At 39.6% G+C, this 19,708-nt stretch overlaps 1 protein-coding gene across 2 annotated transcripts in view; it reads left to right on the top strand.

Annotated features, from left to right (window-relative positions):
* The window catches only part of LOC101737333 (hemicentin-1), a 421,872-nt gene that overhangs the window by 398,295 nt on the left and 3,869 nt on the right, over nt 1-19,708 (top strand). Inside the window, exons 16-30 of one of the 2 annotated variants that reach the window (XM_062675691.1) lie at nt 490-548; nt 1,353-1,517; nt 2,106-2,235; nt 3,563-3,647; nt 4,755-4,951; nt 6,992-7,074; nt 7,590-7,767; nt 9,143-9,277; nt 9,756-9,789; nt 11,990-12,630; nt 14,794-14,895; nt 16,124-16,233; nt 16,965-18,083; nt 18,190-18,883; nt 19,159-19,198. In XM_062675691.1, the coding sequence (XP_062531675.1) occupies nt 490-548; nt 1,353-1,517; nt 2,106-2,235; nt 3,563-3,647; nt 4,755-4,951; nt 6,992-7,074; nt 7,590-7,767; nt 9,143-9,277; nt 9,756-9,789; nt 11,990-12,630; nt 14,794-14,895; nt 16,124-16,233; nt 16,965-18,083; nt 18,190-18,882 (3,731 nt within the window). In that variant the 3' untranslated portion in view covers nt 18,883; nt 19,159-19,198. The remainder of the gene's footprint in view (nt 1-489; nt 549-1,352; nt 1,518-2,105; nt 2,236-3,562; nt 3,648-4,754; nt 4,952-6,991; nt 7,075-7,589; nt 7,768-9,142; nt 9,278-9,755; nt 9,790-11,989; nt 12,631-14,793; nt 14,896-16,123; nt 16,234-16,964; nt 18,084-18,189; nt 18,884-19,158; nt 19,199-19,708) is intronic. The other variant, XM_062675692.1, reaches the window with a different exon arrangement.

Below are 19,708 nucleotides of genomic sequence, written 5' to 3'. Positions count from 1 at the left end.
CTTGTGAGTCCGCACGGGTAGGTACCACCGCCCCGCCTATTTCTGCCGTGAAGCAGTTATGCGTTTCAGTTTGAAGGGCGGGGCAGCCGTTGTACTGTTAAAAAGTGAGATCTTAGAACTTATGTCTCAAGATAGGTGGCGGCATTTACGTTGTAGATGTCTATGGGCCCCGGTAACCACTTAACACCAGGTGGGTCGTGATCTCGTCTATCGATCGATCTAAGTCGATCTAAGCTTAAAAAAATAAAGGCACCGTCTTTTTAATTAGTTGTACAATTTCCCGTAGATCCAACCAAATATCACATTTACATAATACGATTGTAATTAATTAATTGTACTTATAATTACAATCGTATCGTGTATAGTTAATAAAAAATCGGAGATTTAAATAATAAAAGATTTTACAATCACACCCACGATCAGATCTAAACATTGCGAGAAACTGCAATAGTTCATTTACTCTCACTAATAATTAATTTCTTAACACAGCCCCGCCGAGCTTCCAGTACGCCATGAACCATTACAGCGGAGCTTTATATAAATCTCAGGTGAGCTAGTACCATTAAGGAGCCGAACTGATTAACATTACTACATGTGACGTCATTTGGGGGCAAAACGTATTTCGGAACATGCCAACCATAGATTATACACAACGATCGGTCGTGGAGCTCGACGTGAAGAGTATAAGTTTAAATGGTGATTTAAATGTAACCATAAAATATCATTTTAATTTTTAACGTTATTGCGAATACCAGTTGAGAAATAAATAATACTTAAAAAAAAACTAACAAAATACGCTTTTATAGAAAATCAAAGTAAAAAATAGAAAATACATTTTAATAAATTTGAATTAAAAATGTTTTTGTTGTAAAAAAAAGCGTGGGGTGCATGGTATCAGTGGTTATAAATATTTTATGAACAGATATGAGTAGAAGGGTTATTTTGATAATATCCTGAAAAGCACCCCACGCTTTTTTACAATAAAATATTTTTTTCACTATTTTTAATTAAAATTGATTAATATTTATTTTCTATTTTTTACTTGGATTTTCTGTAAAAGCGTATTTTGTTAGTTTTTTGAACTATTATTTATTTTTCATTTTTTTGTTGAATTTCAATTTTTTCAATATATTTTTTCAATATTGAATTGTCATCGGTCCTTAATAAGTATACCAAATTTCGAGTTAATCCGACGTTTTGAGGGGGGTCAAAATTATGTTCAAAGATTCCGTTACAAACATACATACGTCTGAAGCTAATAAAAGCGTATTAAAAAATAAAATAAATACCATTCCGTCTTAGTTCTTTAAATATTAAGTATCGGATTCCTAAGCAATACGTTCGTTCTCCAGAACATATCGCTGTCATGCACGGTGGAGTGCGCCCCGCCCTGCGGCGTCCAGTGGCTCAAGGACGGCCAGGTCATCAGCGAGGACAACGAGCGCTACTACGTGGAGGAGACGGCCATCGCGCCCCAAGCCAACCGGAACGACTTCGAGGCCACGCAGTCCGTGCTGGTAACGAGGGGACCTTTGGCTCGCATGGGGGACACAAAACTATTGGGACTCAGCCCTCATATCTCAACGATGGTGGCTCTGGTCACAACTGACACTAACTGATGCCCTACACTCGAGGCGATAAATAAAGATGTGTGGTGTCGTGGGACACCGGATAGGAACGAAGTTCCTTATTATAAAAATATTAATTTAAAGTTCTATTCGAGGTGTAAAGATAATAAAACTGGAGGTTTCGCAACAACCCACGGTCATTCGGTAACGTGCGAACTTAATGTGGTACACTTCATTCACGGTTGTTTGCATAAGAGTTAGTGTATTGCGCAAACGAACGCTCTGAGATCGTGGTCAATGAATAATATGAAAATATGTTATTTTTTGTACGTTATTACAATAAGTCGTACACTGTGTGCATTACTAATCAAAATCTTACGTTACGGACGTTTTTTCCCGATTAGAGTACCTCTCCGCACCGTCCCATAAGGAACATCGTTCCAAGAAATCAAAGTAACGAAATAAAATGGAATGGTTGAGCAGAAACCGTCCTTAAGGTGCCATCATGTAAACAATCAAACCGTTTGTGTGTCGCAGCGCTGGAACATGTCGGCGTGGCCGGGCGGCGCTCTGGACCGCGCGGCGGACGCGGCCAGCTACACCTGCCGCTCCTCTAGGAACCTAGCCGGGCCCCCGGTCAACAGCACCACTAAGTTCGCAGTCGAATGTAAGTGACGCTGTGGTGATAACCCACGGCGCGCCCTCGTAACGCCTATAGCTCGTCAGTTACAGTTACAAATCGAACCCGCAAAATTATAATTTGCGTAATTACTGGTGGTAGGACCTCTCGTGAGTCCGCGCGGGTAGGTACCACCGCCCTGCTTATTTCTGCCGTGAAGCAGTAATGCGTTTCGGTTTGAAGGGTGGGGCAGCCTTATAGCAGCACTATACCGAAACCTTAGAACTTATATCTCAAGGTGATTGGCGCATTTACGTTGTAGATGTCTATGGGCTCCAGTAACCACTTAACGCCAGGTGGGCTGTGAACTCGTCCACACATCTAAGCATTAAAAAATAAAATAAAAACCCATGTGTTCACCAGCTCATTACAACGCCTCTCGCGTTCACCACCAACACGATTTATCCTACTTCAAAAATTTATTGAAGAAAGTCCTTAGCCGCGTTAGCTTAACTAAGGTATCAACTTGGCCTCAGCACTGCTCCTAATGGAGTGCCTTTCCCCGCCGCACTGCCCTCGAAGGTCTTGGTGAGCAAAATAGGACAAGTAAAGTAAGGCTGCTGATATACCTCAGTACCTGATATACATTTACTTTCATCTGGATCGTATGTTCGTTAGTCTGCAAGAGCAATAAAAATACCTTTGCGGTTAATAAATTTCGCTTCATTAACGGTAGATTATGAGCCTAGGTGGGCATCGCTCTCACGGCACAGGCACTCGTGGTTGCCAGAAGACAACCTTAATACAATTTAGGCTCCAGATCATATTCCAAGCAGTCCGTAAGCGTCGAGCCTCACTTAACAGTGGGTGGATGGTTCAGCCACGTGTTATCTATACTTCTATACTAATATTATAAAGAGGAAAGATTTGTTTGTTTGTTTGTATTGAATAGGCTCCGAAACTACTGAACCGATTTGAAAAATTCTTTCACTGTTTGGAAGTCACACTATTCCCGAGTGACATAGGCTATAATTTTTTTTGAAAAAAATTTCTTTGGGATCCTTACTAAAACTCCAATAAGGTGTAAAAAAATTATCTAAAATATTCTATACATCGCGTGCTCTGCGAAAACTATTGATGGTAGAATAAAATAATGTACTGCGACTTTGTATACTCTTTTTTATTATTTACAAAAAAATGTCGCGACAGCATATGTCCAACTATTATAGTTATGCCGCAATAAGTGTTTTTTTATTAAAAAAAAATAAAACAACGTCAAATATCGTTGAAATTTTTGTTAAAGACCCGAGCGGAGCCGGAGCGGGCGACTAGTAACTAATATAGCCCTAATAAATTCATGTGTTTGTATTTTCAGACGAGCCAGAGAACATAACGGTGACTCCGAGCATCGTCTCCGTGGTGGAGAACGAGGTGCCGGCCAAGGTCGTCTGCTCCGCCAGGTACGGCGTGACGTCACGCGTCCGCGATGCTTATCACTCAACTTCACGGCCCTAGTGATGTCTGCGGCCGACACTAAACCCGTACACCACGTGTGGGCGTTTGTAGTGATCACGATAAGACAACGATTTCTAATTTGGTGAAGCAGAAATGACACTTAGCCAGCGGTTAGGCCACTGGCATTGCTGATGATTGCTGAGCGACAGTAACCACTCACCAAGTAGGCCGTATGCTGGTCCCTTAAACGGGCAATGACAATAAGATGTAGTCGTCGTGGCCTAAAGGATAAGACGTCCGGTGCATTCGTATAGAGTGATGCAACGGTGTTCGAATCCCGCAGGCGGGTACCAATTTTTTCTAATGAAATACGTACTTAACAAACGTTCACGATTGACTTCCACGGTGAAGGAATAACATCCTGTAATAAAAATCAAACCCGCAAAATTATAATTTGCGGAATCACTGGTGGTAGGACCTCTTGTGAGTCCGCACGGGTAGGCATCACCGCCCCGCCTATTTCTGCCGTGAAGCAGTAACGCGTTTCGGTTTGAAGGGTGGGGCAGCCGTTGTAACTATACTGAGACCTTAGAACTTGTATCTCAAGATGGGTGGCGCATTTACGTTGTGGAAAGCTCGTCCACCCATCTAAGCAATAAAAAGTAAAAAAAAGATGTGATGGTGTAAAATGACAGTAAGATGGGTAATGAAAATAAGACAGAGAGATGACAAGAAGCATGTTACCCTGCGTGCGAATGAGATAGAATTACTTTTTTTTTATTGCATTTATAGGCAAACGAGCATAAGGCCCAACTGATGGTGAGTGGTTACCGTCGCCCATGGACATCAGCAATGCCAGGGGCAGAGCCAAGCCGCTGCCTACCGCTTAATACTCTCCACAAGCCTCTTTTAAAGAAGGACATGTCATAACGCTAAGGAAACACCGTGGAGGGGAGCTCATTCCATCGGATGGTACGTGGCAAAAAAAACCTCAGGAAACGCACTGTCGGTGAGCGCAGCGGTTCCAGATAGTATGGATGAACTCTGCTCTGATGGCGGGAGGTGCGATGATAAGGGTTTGATTAGTACCAGCTTGCTCTGTCCGCCGGCAGAGGTTTCCCGACGCCGTCGTACTGGTGGAGGCGCGAGGACGCGACTCGTAGTCGCGGCAAGGCGCAGCGCCCGCCGCTGTCGGCCTCCGGTACGCTGCTGCTGGGCGCCGTGCAGCGCCGCGACGCCGGCCGCTACGTGTGTGAGGCCTACAACCGGCATGGCGCCGTCAGCACCGCCGTGCTGCTAGACGTCCTGTGTGAGTACCAGCCTACCACGCAATATCCCAAACGGAGTCCAACAGAATCCTCACAGAGCAAAGAGGGTCGCATACCATTAACCCTATTCTACGTATCCCTTTTTTTTTTCGGGCCAGGTGCCGAACATCCTACGATGTCCCTGCGCCTAGGAGGCGCGCGGGGTATGTGGGACTTGACGGCTTGCAAGGTGTTGGGAGCAGACCGCGGACCCAAGAAATTATAGGGCCCTACCCACCAAACGACTCACCTTGTACTCTCTCACCAGACGTCCGATCTCAGCCCGGTGTCAGAACCCAGACAGAGTATCCCTACCTATCAAAAACAATTATTTTTTCATCGGTCCATAGTTCCTTTAGGTCATTTATCCTGCAACTCTGACAAAAGATACCAAGAAACCGTAGAGAATTACCTACGGCTTGAATCTGAGACTAATAATTCTAATAAAGACCCTAAATAGGCCCCTGTATTTCATCTCCATCATCAGCTCATAGTTATCCACTACTGGGCACACATAGCTTTGCAAATCTATACTAATATTATAAAAAAGAAAGATTTGTTTGTTTGTTTGTTTCGAATAGGCTCCGAAACTACTGGACCGATTTGAAAAATTCTTTTTCCATTAGAAGCCGACATTGTCCCTGATGAAGATAGACTACTTTTTTTAAAAAAAAAATTTTTTTTTTTTGGTTTCATTTGTGTTTTAATGTTTCCGAAGCGAAGCGAGGGTGGGTCGCTAGTATGAATATATGCATGTAACGGTATTTGGTACATCCACCGGCAGCCGTAGTGGAGAGAATGAGATCTTAGATTAAATTTGCTCAGGGCGCCTTATAAAATATAAAATAAAATATGAAATGCAGTCACACACAAAGACATATATAATTATTTGATAATAACATATAATTGAAACACACACACGTATACAATAAAATAAATTAAAATATAAAAAGAAAACTAAAGATACTTAAACTAGATTGTACAATTATTAGGATTATAAAATTAATGGAGGGTAATTAACAAGCTCTGCGATGAAATAATAAATTACAAAGCTATACGTATCTTTTTGGTAGGATGCGGTGATTCAGAGGTTAGGATCTTGGATTGATGTTATACCAGTTCCCTCGCGTCAGTCATAAAGTACTCAGATCTGGAGACTATTCCGGGACGTTACGTACCACGGAGCGTATTCCAATATATAAAGTCACGAATTACGGGACTATTATTGGAACCCGTAAGTGACATGGTCACTACACAAGGTGGTCGCGGGTTCGAATCCCGCCAAGGGAAGATATTTTGTATGGATAATATAAAATGTCTTTTCCAGGGTTATGGATGTATATTAAATATATGTATGTGTATAATAAAAATCTTACATTTATTTCCGTTATCTGGTACCTGTAACACAAGTTCTTTACGAACTCACCACGGGACCAGTTAACGTGGCGTGATTGTCAGTAAATATTTATTATTTATTAATAAAAAAAAAGCGTGAACTTTACAGTAGACTAATTTAAAGTTGAAATACCTGAAAAAAATTCTATTTTAACGAATCTAGCTGTAGGATTTCAATTATTTTAATAGACCTAGAAATACATATATATTTTTTGCACGTCGAATATGGTTATTGTCTATCATTTATGTACAAAGCAGTTATTGTCGCTTAGTCAAGTTTGCCTTTCAAACGTCGATATGCATAATTAAACACTTACCGATAAATCTAATCGGGCACAATTTAATAACTTCAATGTGAAACATTCCACATCAATCCAAGGATTGATAGTTCAATAAATATGTATACTGTCTTGACTTTTCCTATAACTGTTTGGCGCGGCTTCTCAATGAGTCGTTCCTAGCGCATGCACGCCTATTTAAATGAAATCGGAACAAAAGATGAACCGATGGAGGGAGCAAACGCCAGATTGACTTACAACGAATATGCTAACTAGCAATACGGTGTTACATGCCTTTAAAATTCCTTCCCATCTAGGCACCCAGCAAGAAACTTGTACTTTGAATTGATCTAAAAATCCGGTTTCCAGATATTCCTGAATGCGGCATACAGCAGACCAACATCGACGGCGAACAGGTGCTGGTCTGCAGCGCCAAGGCCAACCCAGCAGAAGTAAGGGATCTCCTCATCATACATCATCATCATCATCTTGGGCCTTACAGCCCAGGGTGGGCTTTAGCCTGGTCCAGTATGTCTCTCCAGACTGCTCTGTTCAGTGCTTTCTCCTTCCATTTCTTGACACCGATAACCTTGAGGACGCGCCCTACGCCATTCCTCATCATACCACCACTACCAATTAAAAACCACGTCTTATGATTAGCCACTCTTTTAGTACCACATTCCAATACCCCAGTCTGGAGTCAATATATCAGTGAAATAAAGGTTAATTTTGGATTTCTTATTTGAAATTACTCAACTCATTTACGTCCTACAGGCCTCTTCAAAGATACAAGCCAACCAAACATGGTTTAATTACATTACATCAATTTGAAACCGGAATTCAAATAGCAGTACTTCTATATGAAGCTTATAATTAAGCGTGTACCAATCGATCTTGAAATTAAGCTAGATTGTAACGACTTCGCCTATAATCACATATAACCAAATACCCCATCTGCATTTTCCAGGTTTCCTTCATGTGGAAACTGAAGAATGTTAACGACAGCCTAACGGATGAGAAGATATGGCAGGCCGGGACCCAGAGCTATCTGCGGCTCAGTCCTGGTGTGGACGTCTACAGGACCTACTTGTGCTTTGCGAACAACAGCGTGGGCGTCTCCAGGCCCTGCGAGCGAGATGTCATGGGTAAGGCATTGGGTCCCTCCCCTTTACGTCAACTCCACTTACACAAGCTGCTCCCGTAGAACAGTCTTCCTTCGATTATCATTCCCAACAGTTTGACTCACGGGCGTGTATCTCTGGACACACCCTTCCAAGCTACTGCTTGAATTAATCCGTAATAGTAGTATCCACAATAACCTTACCTTTTACTGGTGGTAGGACCTCTTGTGAGTCCGCACGGATAGGTACCACCGCCCTGCCTATTTCTGCCGTGAAACAGTAATGCGTTTCGGTTTGAAGGGTGGGGCAGCCGTTGTAACTATACTGAGACCTTAGAACTTATATCTCCAGTTGGGTGGTGCATTTACGTTGTAGATGTCTATGGGCTCCATTAACCACTTAACACCAGGTGGGCTGTGAGCTCGTTTACCCATCTAAGCAATAAAAAAAACCGACCTAACGTTACCTGTTTCTTGACCTAAATATTTCACTGATTGACTACGCTTATTTCTGCATCAACGTCATCATCAGGTTTGAATTGTTGATTAACTATTATTCATGGACCGGCAACTACAAATCTTAAATTGGGAAGGCAATCAAACTTTCTACGAATAAATGAGACAATAAAAGGACATTCGTGAAGGAAGTATTGCGAGTCTCCGCCGATCCGTACCACCATTCTGCCTATTCCTGCCGCGAAGTTCAACTCCAGCTAAAACAGTCTGCAACCTCATGCCTCAGGCTGTATAAGAACCCCCCTCTCTCAGACTCTACCTCGAAGCCTGACTATTAGAGTCATGTCGTGACGTCATGTGCCATTATGTTGAGGACTTCCTATTTTGTTCACAGCCAACTTGGAAAACTTCAGTAAGTCAATGTAGCTAATAGCTCGACTCCTATACAAAATCTTCTTTTTAAAACTTGGAAAATTGTATATACGATCTTATGTTTCTGATATCCAGAAATAAGTTCATCATAGTATGCCCATTCTACCGAGAACAATTATGACCTTATTTTATATGGTTACTGCACCATTAACAATGCAATTGACAGCCTCAAACCTATGTCTTAGCAAACCATATGGACTTAATTTTATGCACATTATTTTTTTTACAAATAATGTAATAATAAATAAAAGGAATAAGTAATAAAGAATTTATTATGAACATTCTTCTCATCGAGAGACGATTAGGAAGTTTTTTACGTGATGGTAAGTGACCACTGCAATCGTGAGCATCGCCGGACACACATCTCCTCGATACAATAAAGTACAATCACCTAAAAATCTATTGTTACCTAAAATAGATTGATACTTATAGTCTACTAAAAATCATCGGTGCGCGATCTGCCACAAGTAAAGGCTCTTGTATTCTTAACTTAACCCTTTCTTAACTTAAAGCTTCGAAAGTTTGGTGGCGCGACCAACAAAAGCTCCTGATGATCGGCGGTATAGCACTGGCGGCACTCGTCCTGACCGTTATCCTGTGCATCATAATAATATGCATATGCCGGCGGATGCGCGCCAAATCCAAATGTGAGCAAAGTTATTTAGTGTTATTTAGCATTTCTCATTCGACATGTATTTGTAAATAATTTTACGGTTTTGTTTATTTTTCAAAAGTGATTTTTACGAGGTTTGGAGTCAAGAATGAATTTAGAACTAATTGACTGACTAAATTATTGAGTGATGTATTTGAGAAGGCAAGGAGGTATACATTCGGACCCTCTGAGATGCGTCACGAGGGTCATAGACGAAGAGAGTATTCTAGAACATAAGCAAGGCCGTAAAACTGTTCGCACATCCCTGTCGTGATCCATTAACATCTGTGAAATTCATTTATTAAAATAAAAAAAAAATCGAAAACCATCTCATTATAATTAAATTAGCATTGTTTGTTTTTACGTCACGTTGTTTTGCTAATTGTTTAATTTGTAAATGTAAAATTACTAATTCACTTTTTTTTATCTTTTTTTTTCCGGCTCTCATTAAACTAACGTCAACGAACTAACAGACAATAATCCCGTCGAATTAGAAGAAAGGGAGAAGTAAGTTTCATTTTATAAATTAAAACAGCCCAATTAGCTTTTAGTAATAAATAGACATTTGTGATTTCTTTCGTAGAAGCGCCATCGATCTGTGAAGTACACCCGATATTATTTACACAATTTATTTTACTCATGTGTACATTTATTTACATTACTTTATTTACTAATTTATATTAATTTTACTTTTCACATTTATTATGTTATTTTTATCATCTTTTATATATTTATTTATTTATTTGTATGTATTTATTGTGTGTAACATGTATTTGCGGCGCCGGACAATAATAAGTCTCACAGGATTTTTTGAGCGCTAAGGATAGTCATTGAAGTCGGTCAATTTAGTAACATAAAGCTTTTTAAAGTGAAACTTTTATTACGTCGTCTCAAACTTTTTCGTCTGTGTGTTGCATGTCGCGTGACGGTCGGCTACGGAATAGGGATAAAGTGAAAGGCGCTCGTCAGAGCAGCCGCCAGGCGCTTAGTAACCGAAATCGACATAATTGAAATATCAGTTTTAATCCTCAATTTGTACAATAGAGATACGACAGAAATAGGCGGGGTGGTGGTATCTACCCCTGAGGGCTCACAAGATACCACCAGTAGCTTGACCAGCACATAAGTTTTCGCTTACAATAACATCCTAATATAGAGTTGTAGGTGTTACAATTTGTTTAAGTTAGGTCATGCCAATCAAAAGACGCTGTTGAATTCAAAGTCTAACTAACTAATTAAACTAACATAATCACTCGTTAATACTCATCTTGTCACGAAACTCAAAGCTACATAAATCAAATAAAGGCATGGCCAAAACAAAAGTGAACCAAAATGCATTCTATAACATTCAATGAACGACTTCAATGACTTAAGAATTAAGATTGATTCATTAAGACGTTACGCGCCAATACAATTTAACTATATCTGTCCAATAACTAGATGGTGCTTATTAGATTTCGTCAATGAAAATCTTCACAGAATCTTCAGACTCCTAAAAAAAGACTAAATATTAAGATTCTTTGAGAGACTAATTGTTTAGGTCCTAAGCCTATCTACATATCTTACATCTAGTCGTAGCCAGCATAAAGAAGGCTATATCTAGTTTTAACCAAATGAAATCGGCTACATTTAATATTAGCCGTGAACAAATCTGTTACACCACCTAGGCTTAAACACCGAAGTGCGGCTACACCTAGTTTTAGCCGGCTAGAACTAGGTGTAGCCACACTTTGGGTATTAGCCGGAGCATATGTACATATTACTGAACACGCAACAAATAAAGTGTTAATTGACCTTTGGCCTGTTGGCGGAAAACTTATCCAAAGCATTATTCTTAAGGTAGTCGTGTGATTTTCAGCTTCGCCCTTGGTCCGAGCAGATTCTTGGCACACTCTCTCAATGCCACCCTCAAGGTCACCCCTAATAGTGCCCATGCGGAGCCCTGACCTCTACCGAGGTCAAGGACCGGAATAAGGTCATTTTTTTCTGAGTGTTTCAGCGGCTGTAAAGATGCTTGGACCAACGGACCAATTATCCAATACTAATTTTTTTTCGACATTTTATTTATTTATTTTAATACTATTTATATGTAGTTACTTTCTTTATTTATTTTAACAAATAAGTTTAAATAATGTTTATTTATACATAAATAATTATTTTTGTGTAGGTTCTTAACAGCCCTAACACCAGATGTGTTACGATTGACAACCATTAACACAGCAGGTACTAACGTAAATATGTATTGTTTGTATCCTTCTTCAATAGACGAAGAATGCTTTCTTGAGTTTTTTTACGCTGAGAGCTTTACGATTTCTGAGTGAGTTTTGTAGAGTCGGACGTAGAGATAAAAAAATCCATTTGATTGTCACTGTTGTTTGCATGGTGCAAGTCGAAAGCATTCTTTCTCATATATGTATTATATATAGTATATTATTGTTTTTATTCACTGTTTATTTACATATATCAGACAAGGAAAAATTCTAGAAACATTTTCACATAAACAAAATAAATTCCCTTATATATTTTTGTAAATAGTTTTGAGACAAACATCATCCATACACCAATTTAATTATAGCTATAAAATTCATATGTGTGAACGGTGCAACTAAGGGGAGTTATTCCTTGTATATTACTTCATTATTATGTGATTTATTTAACACTTCGTAAATCACTTAATAAATCATTATTTTTCATTTTCACAATTTAGCCCGGACGGTAGCTGTTTGAATGAAAACTCTATAGCTCAGACGATAATATCTCAAGCCCTGCCCGCTCTCTCGCCGCGTTTGAGCTTATCGTTCGGTCCAAAATCATCTGACCGAACTCGCTTGGTAGACCCACAAAATCGACGCAGCCTTGAGCTCAACAAATTCGATACTAACACTAGCAAGCTAGAATCGACGGTGACAGAAACCGAAGCAGACGATACTGCACCTAAAACGGAAGACAATAAACCCGAAACTTCTGTAACGCCAAACAGATGGCCATTAAAACCGGGGGTGCTTGTACACGTCAATTCTAATCACACCCTCAGCCCCAAAAACCAGACTAGGGTGGCCTCTAACAATGCTAAAACTGAGTCGAACCTAGGTCTTCTCGAGAGGAATGCTAACAACAAAACCGACACCCCTGCAGCTAAGCCTAAACGCCAAAACGTTATAAGCGAGATCATGAGGAACTTGAGAATCAAGAGTGACAGTTCGGACGACAGTGGCAAGTACAAGAAGATCAATAAAAGTAATAAGCGTGTCATGTCACTGGCATTGGGCCGGTCTGGGTACGCGCCGAAAAACAGATTTAAATCATTGTTTCAAAGCGATTCTCCCAATGTAGTCGTCACTGAAGGAGGTAGATTATTTATTGCTCGTATTAAAAAGAAAATACCCGTGAAGGTAGTTATGATTCGATTTATTAGTAATACGTTTGAGAAAGCACATAATTTATTTTTTTATTGCCCTTGTAGGCAGACGAGCACACGGCCCACGTAGGCAGACGAGCATACGGCCCACCTGATGGTGAGTGGTTACCGTCGCCCATGGACTTCAGCAATGCCAGGGGCAGAGCCAAGCCGCTGCCTACAAAATCCCTCAAGATAGAGCCTCGTGAGCTCACTTACTCGTTCGATTACGCTGGCATAGCCCCTTGGAAAAAAAAACTAACCGAAAAAAAATTAGGATACATTCTGAGCATCTTTTATCTTCTGATACTTTTAGACTGTATTATTTGTTTGACAGCATTTTTTTGTTAAAGTACCAGCCACTATAACTTAGTACATCGTATTTGCGACGTTGACAAAGAATCAAATCAAAAACAACTCCACGCTAGGACTATTAAAATATTCACGTGCTCAATCTAGAATAATCTGACTTTATGACATTGTGTAGAAAAATCCGAATAAGCACTTCATAGTTATTAGTTTACAACGCTCAATCAGTTTGTAGTGAGCTCTTAATTTAACCGAGTCAGTAATTCATTAGATTCTTGTCTGTATTTCTCGAAAATAATATTGGATCATTACTACCTCTACGAATAATAGAAAGCGCAGAAAGAAAGTTAAAATTGACAATAAACAACGAATTCCTCATACAAATTGACATAAAATTTATTTTTATTTATTTTCTGTTGATTCAAGCATTGTTTTTTTTTGGTTTTTTTTTGCGTTTATTTAATTTAACTTCCTTTTTGTTTTACATATAACATTGCACTATCGTTACAAAGTTTCACAATATTCAAGCTCACAATTAATACATAGTTTACTTTCTTTATTGAAAAAAAGAAATATGAATGTAACAAAAACAAGTCAATCTCTCTATTTCAATGAAATCATTCAAACTAAATTTAATGAGCATCATCCACATGTTCAAGTGGGTGAGTATCAGCGGGCAAACTAGTGTGACAGACAGTAAATGCTTTAAATAAATTTAAAATATTTAGAAATTAACTTTTTTGGATGTAAGAATTTAGTAATTTTTACTGGTAGTAGGACCTTTTGTGAGTCCGCGCGGGTAGGTACCACCACCCTGCCTATTTCTGCCGTGAAGCAGCAATGCGTTTCGGTTTGAAGGGTGGGGCAGCAGTTGGAACTATACTTGAGATCTTAGAACTTATATCTCAAGATGGGTGATGCATTTACTTTGTAGATGTGTCTATATCTAGTAACCAGTTAACACCAGGTGGGCTGTGAGTTCGGTAACCCATCTAAGCAATAACAATAAAAAAAATACAATGTTTGTCTTATGAATGATTCTACCGACATATAACCGATTGTTACATTTATTGACAGTTGACATTTATTGACAGTAAACATGTATTATATTGTCGGCTGCGAATACGCCATAACATGATTACGGGAATTTAATATTCACACTAAAACGTTTCCTTCTTTTAACGCCTCATGGCTCACTGGTGCCGCATTTGAGACTGGAGATCGAACCAATTAAAAGTCGTATTTAACGAGAAACAAATCAGAGATTACTTTATACAATTTGTTGGCCATTTATTGGCGTTACTGGTTCCATCCGCAAATATGTTTACCCTGCTACGCATTGCATGAGGTACCTGTCAGGAAATTCTATAGCATTACCTAAAGCCAGTTCTGTTTTGTACTAGCTATTCCAACTAGAACTGATCCAATCATTGAAGAGAATCTGTTCCGGCAAGTATGTCTCAGAATGTGTGGCTAGGTGTAAGCTGTTGATTCGTTTATATACGACACAAAATTTCCGTGGTCATGTATATTTTTCAAATTAAAACCATCACCGGACACCTCACATACCTCGAATACCGTAAGCCCGGAATAGTCGTGTTAAAATTGAAGACACCTCGAAATTGCCATCTAACAAAATCAACAAAAAATGATTCAATTTTGAATTTCAATTTCAATTTCAAATGATGATTCAATGTTAACGCGAATGATTCCCTTTCTCCCCCCTCCCCCGGCATAGTCACACACACACACACACCATCATGGAGCCTGCAGCATGTTGTGTTTTTAATTGGCGCATGTTTTAGTTGTGTCATTCAAAAGGCCAGTTAAGGCTCACAAAACCGCGCTACCAATTAGCGAAACGCCCGTAAATAGACCGGCTAGAAAAAGGAAAAAGCCCGGAGACAGTGAGTAAAGCATGCTTTGCTACAGAGCTTTTTTAAATACATATCGGGGAGATCAAATGTATTTGTACTGAAGGAAATTTCAAGTTTACATAGATTAGCTTTTTCGAAACAAGCTTATTTTACGTGAATAATAACCCAAAAAAATAGATACTTGTTATCTTAATATGTCTAGTTCATGACATTAAAATACAATAAGAAAACCGCGAATCCGATGAAAGTATGTGAGATGAGAGATTTTCAAATCTCATCAATCGAATATCCAAAATCACACAATCGTTTTCCAAATTATAATTAGGATTTTTTACTATACATATCCAACATTTTTCATACGAAGCCAATGAAATTTCCTTTAAAACAAATTAGTTTTGGTCTCCCCAATTCAACATACAAAATTGATAAACTTAGTTCACATAAGATTTACTTTTGTATCTCAACGTTAGTAGTAATTAATGAGGAACATGGAATGATAACCTGGCCCTATTCCAACAACACATGAATGCCCTCCATCATGAGAGATGAGGACAAAGTCTCCAATGCAATATAAGCTCTAGGTCAGGACTTATATAGCATTTAAGCAGCCAAGCTGTCCATAAGAGTAAGTTGTCATCATAGCTCATAGATAAAACCTATGAATAATTCAACAATGTCTTCAGTATCTCCAAAGACCTGGAAGAGACAGTCCATAAATATTTTAAATAAGCAATAAATTCTAATAAAGCTCGAAACCTTTCTAGATCAATGTAGATCTAATTGTCAGAATATATAATGTAACTGAACGTATGATAAATAAGGCAAAGGATCGAACAAATGAATTAATTGTTTACCAGTGAGATCTGCTGTCATTTAATATTATACCCATATTTTACTGGTGGTAGGACCTCTTGTGAGTCCTCACGGGTAGATACCACCACCCGGCCTATTTCTGCCGTGAAGCAGTAATGCGTTTCGGTTTGAAGGGTGGGGCAACTTAGCATACCTTAGACCTGACCTGAGACCTTAGAAATTATATCTCAAGGTGGGTGGCGCATTTACGTTGTAAATGTCTATGGGCTCCAGTAACCACTTAACAACAGGTGGGCAGTGAGCTTGTCTACCCATCTAAGCAACAAAATATATATATTGTGACATATCAAGTGCCACCCTTTATACGTCTCGACTCCTTAAGCAGGAGGATACAGCCCGTATTTAATTTGCAATATCCTTGAAACAATACTTGTGTGGTCCACAGGCCCTCCTACGAATGGCGTAGATAATGCCGCGAACGGCAACCTTGGGGCGGAGCACCCGGGTCTCTACGAGAACCTGCCGTTCCACGGTCTCCAGCAACCTCCGAACAAGGTATACCTCTCACATTACTCCGTAGACTGTTAGCTTCTGACAAGACGCCTTTGATGGACATTGAATGGATACTTCCTTAGCCTTAAAATTGTAAAGAAACCATCATTGAAATACTTTTAATAACTAAATAAACAGTGAGCAGTCTAGTATCATACGGATAAATAAATAATAGTTTAAAAAAAAACTAACAAAATACACTTTTATAGAAATATTTTTTTTTACAATAAAATCAATTTTTCTTAGACTATTTTTAATTCAAATTTATTAATATTTACTTTCTATTTTTTTGTTGGATTTTCTATAAAAGCGTATTTTGTTAGTTTTTTTTAAACTATTATTTATTTTTAATTTTTTAGGTGAATTTCAATTTTTTCAAATTTTTTAAATATTGAATTGTCATAAGTATACCAAATTTTTTATCTGACGTTTTGAAGAGGGTCAAAATGACGTTCAAAGATACCGTTACGAACATACATACGTCTGAAGCTAATAAAAGCGTATTAAAAAGAACAAGTCATCAAGTATGATCATTTATCGCCAAGTAGATAATTCATTGGAACATATTCCATAGAAGCGTCTTGTCAAAGGACCGGTCTATTTTGTGCATCAGCTTTAAGTTTTATGAGCTCGATTTATTTTTCTGTTGCTTCAACAATTAATTTGCGTTCGAACTAATAATATTCTGTTTTCGTTTCGTTTTGTTTTCATGTTTTGTTGCATGCGTTACAAAGCCCGTGCAAGCCATCCAGCCGAGGGTAGTTGATAGGGCACAGAAAGCACCGAAAGACGTCCAGACGCTTCAGAAGCAGCTCACAATGAACCCGTCCTTCGCCCCGCGAGTGGTCTGTCCGCCGTTCGTACAAAACGCCTTATACTCAATACCGACGAATGCTCGGCTTCAGTACGGGGTTCCCCTCATCAGTCCCCTGCCGCAGATGTACCCGGTACACCAAGTCCTGCTGAACCCGTACCTGCCGTCGATGCAAGCGTCCTACTTAAAACATAATATCCCGACCATCGACGAGGAAGCCGACAGGAAATTCTCTTCGCTAAACACGAGAGCGTCAAGAAAACCGCCCAGGTTTCAGTCAATGAGGATTGTCAGAAAACGTAACATCGAGAGGTTCTACCCGAACACTGAATACGGAGAAAACTTTAATGAGATCAATAACAACAAGAGCGGATCAGATAACGACAGGGACTCCACCGAAGACAACCTGTATGAGAACTGTCCCAATAGCGTGGACTTGATACCGCAAGATAAATACGAAAATCTAACTGACTCCATACAAATATGCGAAATAAGGTGCGACGAAATGAACCTCTCAACTAACACTTTGAGCAGACCGGTTCCAGCTCCGCGGACAAAAATATCACCTATGACGTCACCAGTGAAAAAAGACCACGTCTATGTAAACCTTTCAATGCCACTAATAAACACTAAATATACGAGGTATTTTGACGCCATTGACGGGCCAATCAGAGCGTCGCGGTCCGCTGTGGAGCTCTCGGCTAAAGACGAAGAGGGAAGTGACCAAGCTGACACAGATAACAACGACCAGGAGACAGATGCTACTAATGACGAAAATACAAAGCCCAATATAATAGGTGCTACCCCTAAACGGAACTTATCAGTTATACTACCGTCTTCGTCTTTAGTGAAATCTGTAGTGGACCAACTGAACGAGCAGGGGATCAATAAAGTAGGGCTGCCACCAAGGCAAGTGATAACGCCAAACAAAACGCTGCAAATACCAAAGTTGGTTGAGAAACCGGTGCCGAAGCGAAGCGTCGTGCGCCGCAGCAGCTCTGTGCAAGGCAACTTGGCTATGGACACTGATAATGGTCAGGTATAATGCTTTTTCGCGTTCACTTTTCGCCACCATTTTCGTTTCGCATCAGCAAACGTGTTGCAAATAACAAACTAACTAACACTAACATTTTGCTTCTTTACAGAACACTAACGTCTTACAACAGCAATACATGCAAAAGCGCAATCACTTTAGCAATTTAAGTGCGAAAGGGAAGAACAAAAAGAATTTTCAGATACCGCTCCAAAAACACCACAGCTTCTGTTACTTCCAACCCATTAGAGTAGATAAGAGAACGCCGGCAGACAGGTCGTACAACAACACCATCGGTCCCTTAATCTACCAGCCCGCAGACCCTCAGTACTACACGAAAACCTTGAACAGAACACGAGAGAAAAACACCCACAAGTTAAATCGCCTAAAGAAGTCAGAGAGCCTTAGAGAGAAGCTCTCTTGCGTGGGTCTGTATGACCCCTGCGACAGGGCGGAGCACCCAGAGCCGGGGCGCGGAGCCCGGCCGCGACCCCCAGGCCCGGGACACACGGCCAACTCAGTGCGGAACATAAACACTGACTACCCGGGTAGCGACGCGACCAAAGACGAAAAAACAAAGCATAAGAAGTTAGTCTATGCCGATCTGGCTCTAGGTAACCACAATATGAAATTCAAAAACACAGTCAATTCTAACAGGCATCTGTATGACACGTATAGTATAAGTAGTGCCGATACTAACAATGTCACTAACGGTGGCCACAAGCACGCTCCGAGCCAGACAAGGGCAAGCGGCCAGCAGAGGAGTGACTACGCCACTCTAAAATTTAACGAAATTGATGTTTGAGGTAAGTTCGAAGTTCCTCACAAAGTAGTTATGAGGTACTCTACCTAAAAGTTCCGTGTAAATTCCAAAGAACTCACTTTAACAAATTCGCAAAACTCTATCTAAAATTTGAGAATGAAACCTGTATATAACTGAATTCATCTCTGAGCTAAAAATGGTAATATGTGACAGAAGCTTGCGCAGCACACACGCTTTCAAAGTCCAAGCCTATAAAACAAAACTTTTAAACTTAAAAGCATGTAATGCAGTGTTGTGACGATTTATTTTTCTTTCTAGGAGCGCTTTACCAAGAGTGACACGTACATATTTTAAAAAAGGTAATAATTTTTCTAAATTAAAAAAACAAGGCAATTTGTCATATCTACTAATTACTTAGCTCTCTTAACCACAGCTCGATTTTATCTTAATTCAATCTGTAATTATAAATAATTTGCTTGTTTTTTTGTATGTAAAACAGTTTAAGTATGTAAATAACACATATTACCATTTTTATATATTGTCTTTCAAAATCTTTCACATTTCTTAGATTGTTTCAATAAAATGCTCCTTTATATATTTATGAACTAGCGACCCGCCCTCGCTTCGCTTCGGAAACTGTAATTTATTGTTGATTTCTCTACTATTTAATGGATGTTATTATACATATAAACCTTCCTCCTCAATCACTCTATCTATTAAAGAAAACCGCATAAAAATCCGTTGCGTGGTTTTAAAGATTTAAGCATACATAGGGACAGACAGATATAGGAACAGAGAAAGCGACTTTGTTTTATACTATGTAGTGATGCGTCGGAGCTATGACGTCGCACAGTACTTGAACTACCTC

This window comes from Bombyx mori, chromosome 24 (genome assembly GCF_030269925.1).
Source record: "Bombyx mori chromosome 24, ASM3026992v2".
NCBI classification, from domain to species: domain Eukaryota; kingdom Metazoa; phylum Arthropoda; class Insecta; order Lepidoptera; family Bombycidae; genus Bombyx; species Bombyx mori.
This window is presented reverse-complemented; position numbering and strand designations above follow the sequence as displayed.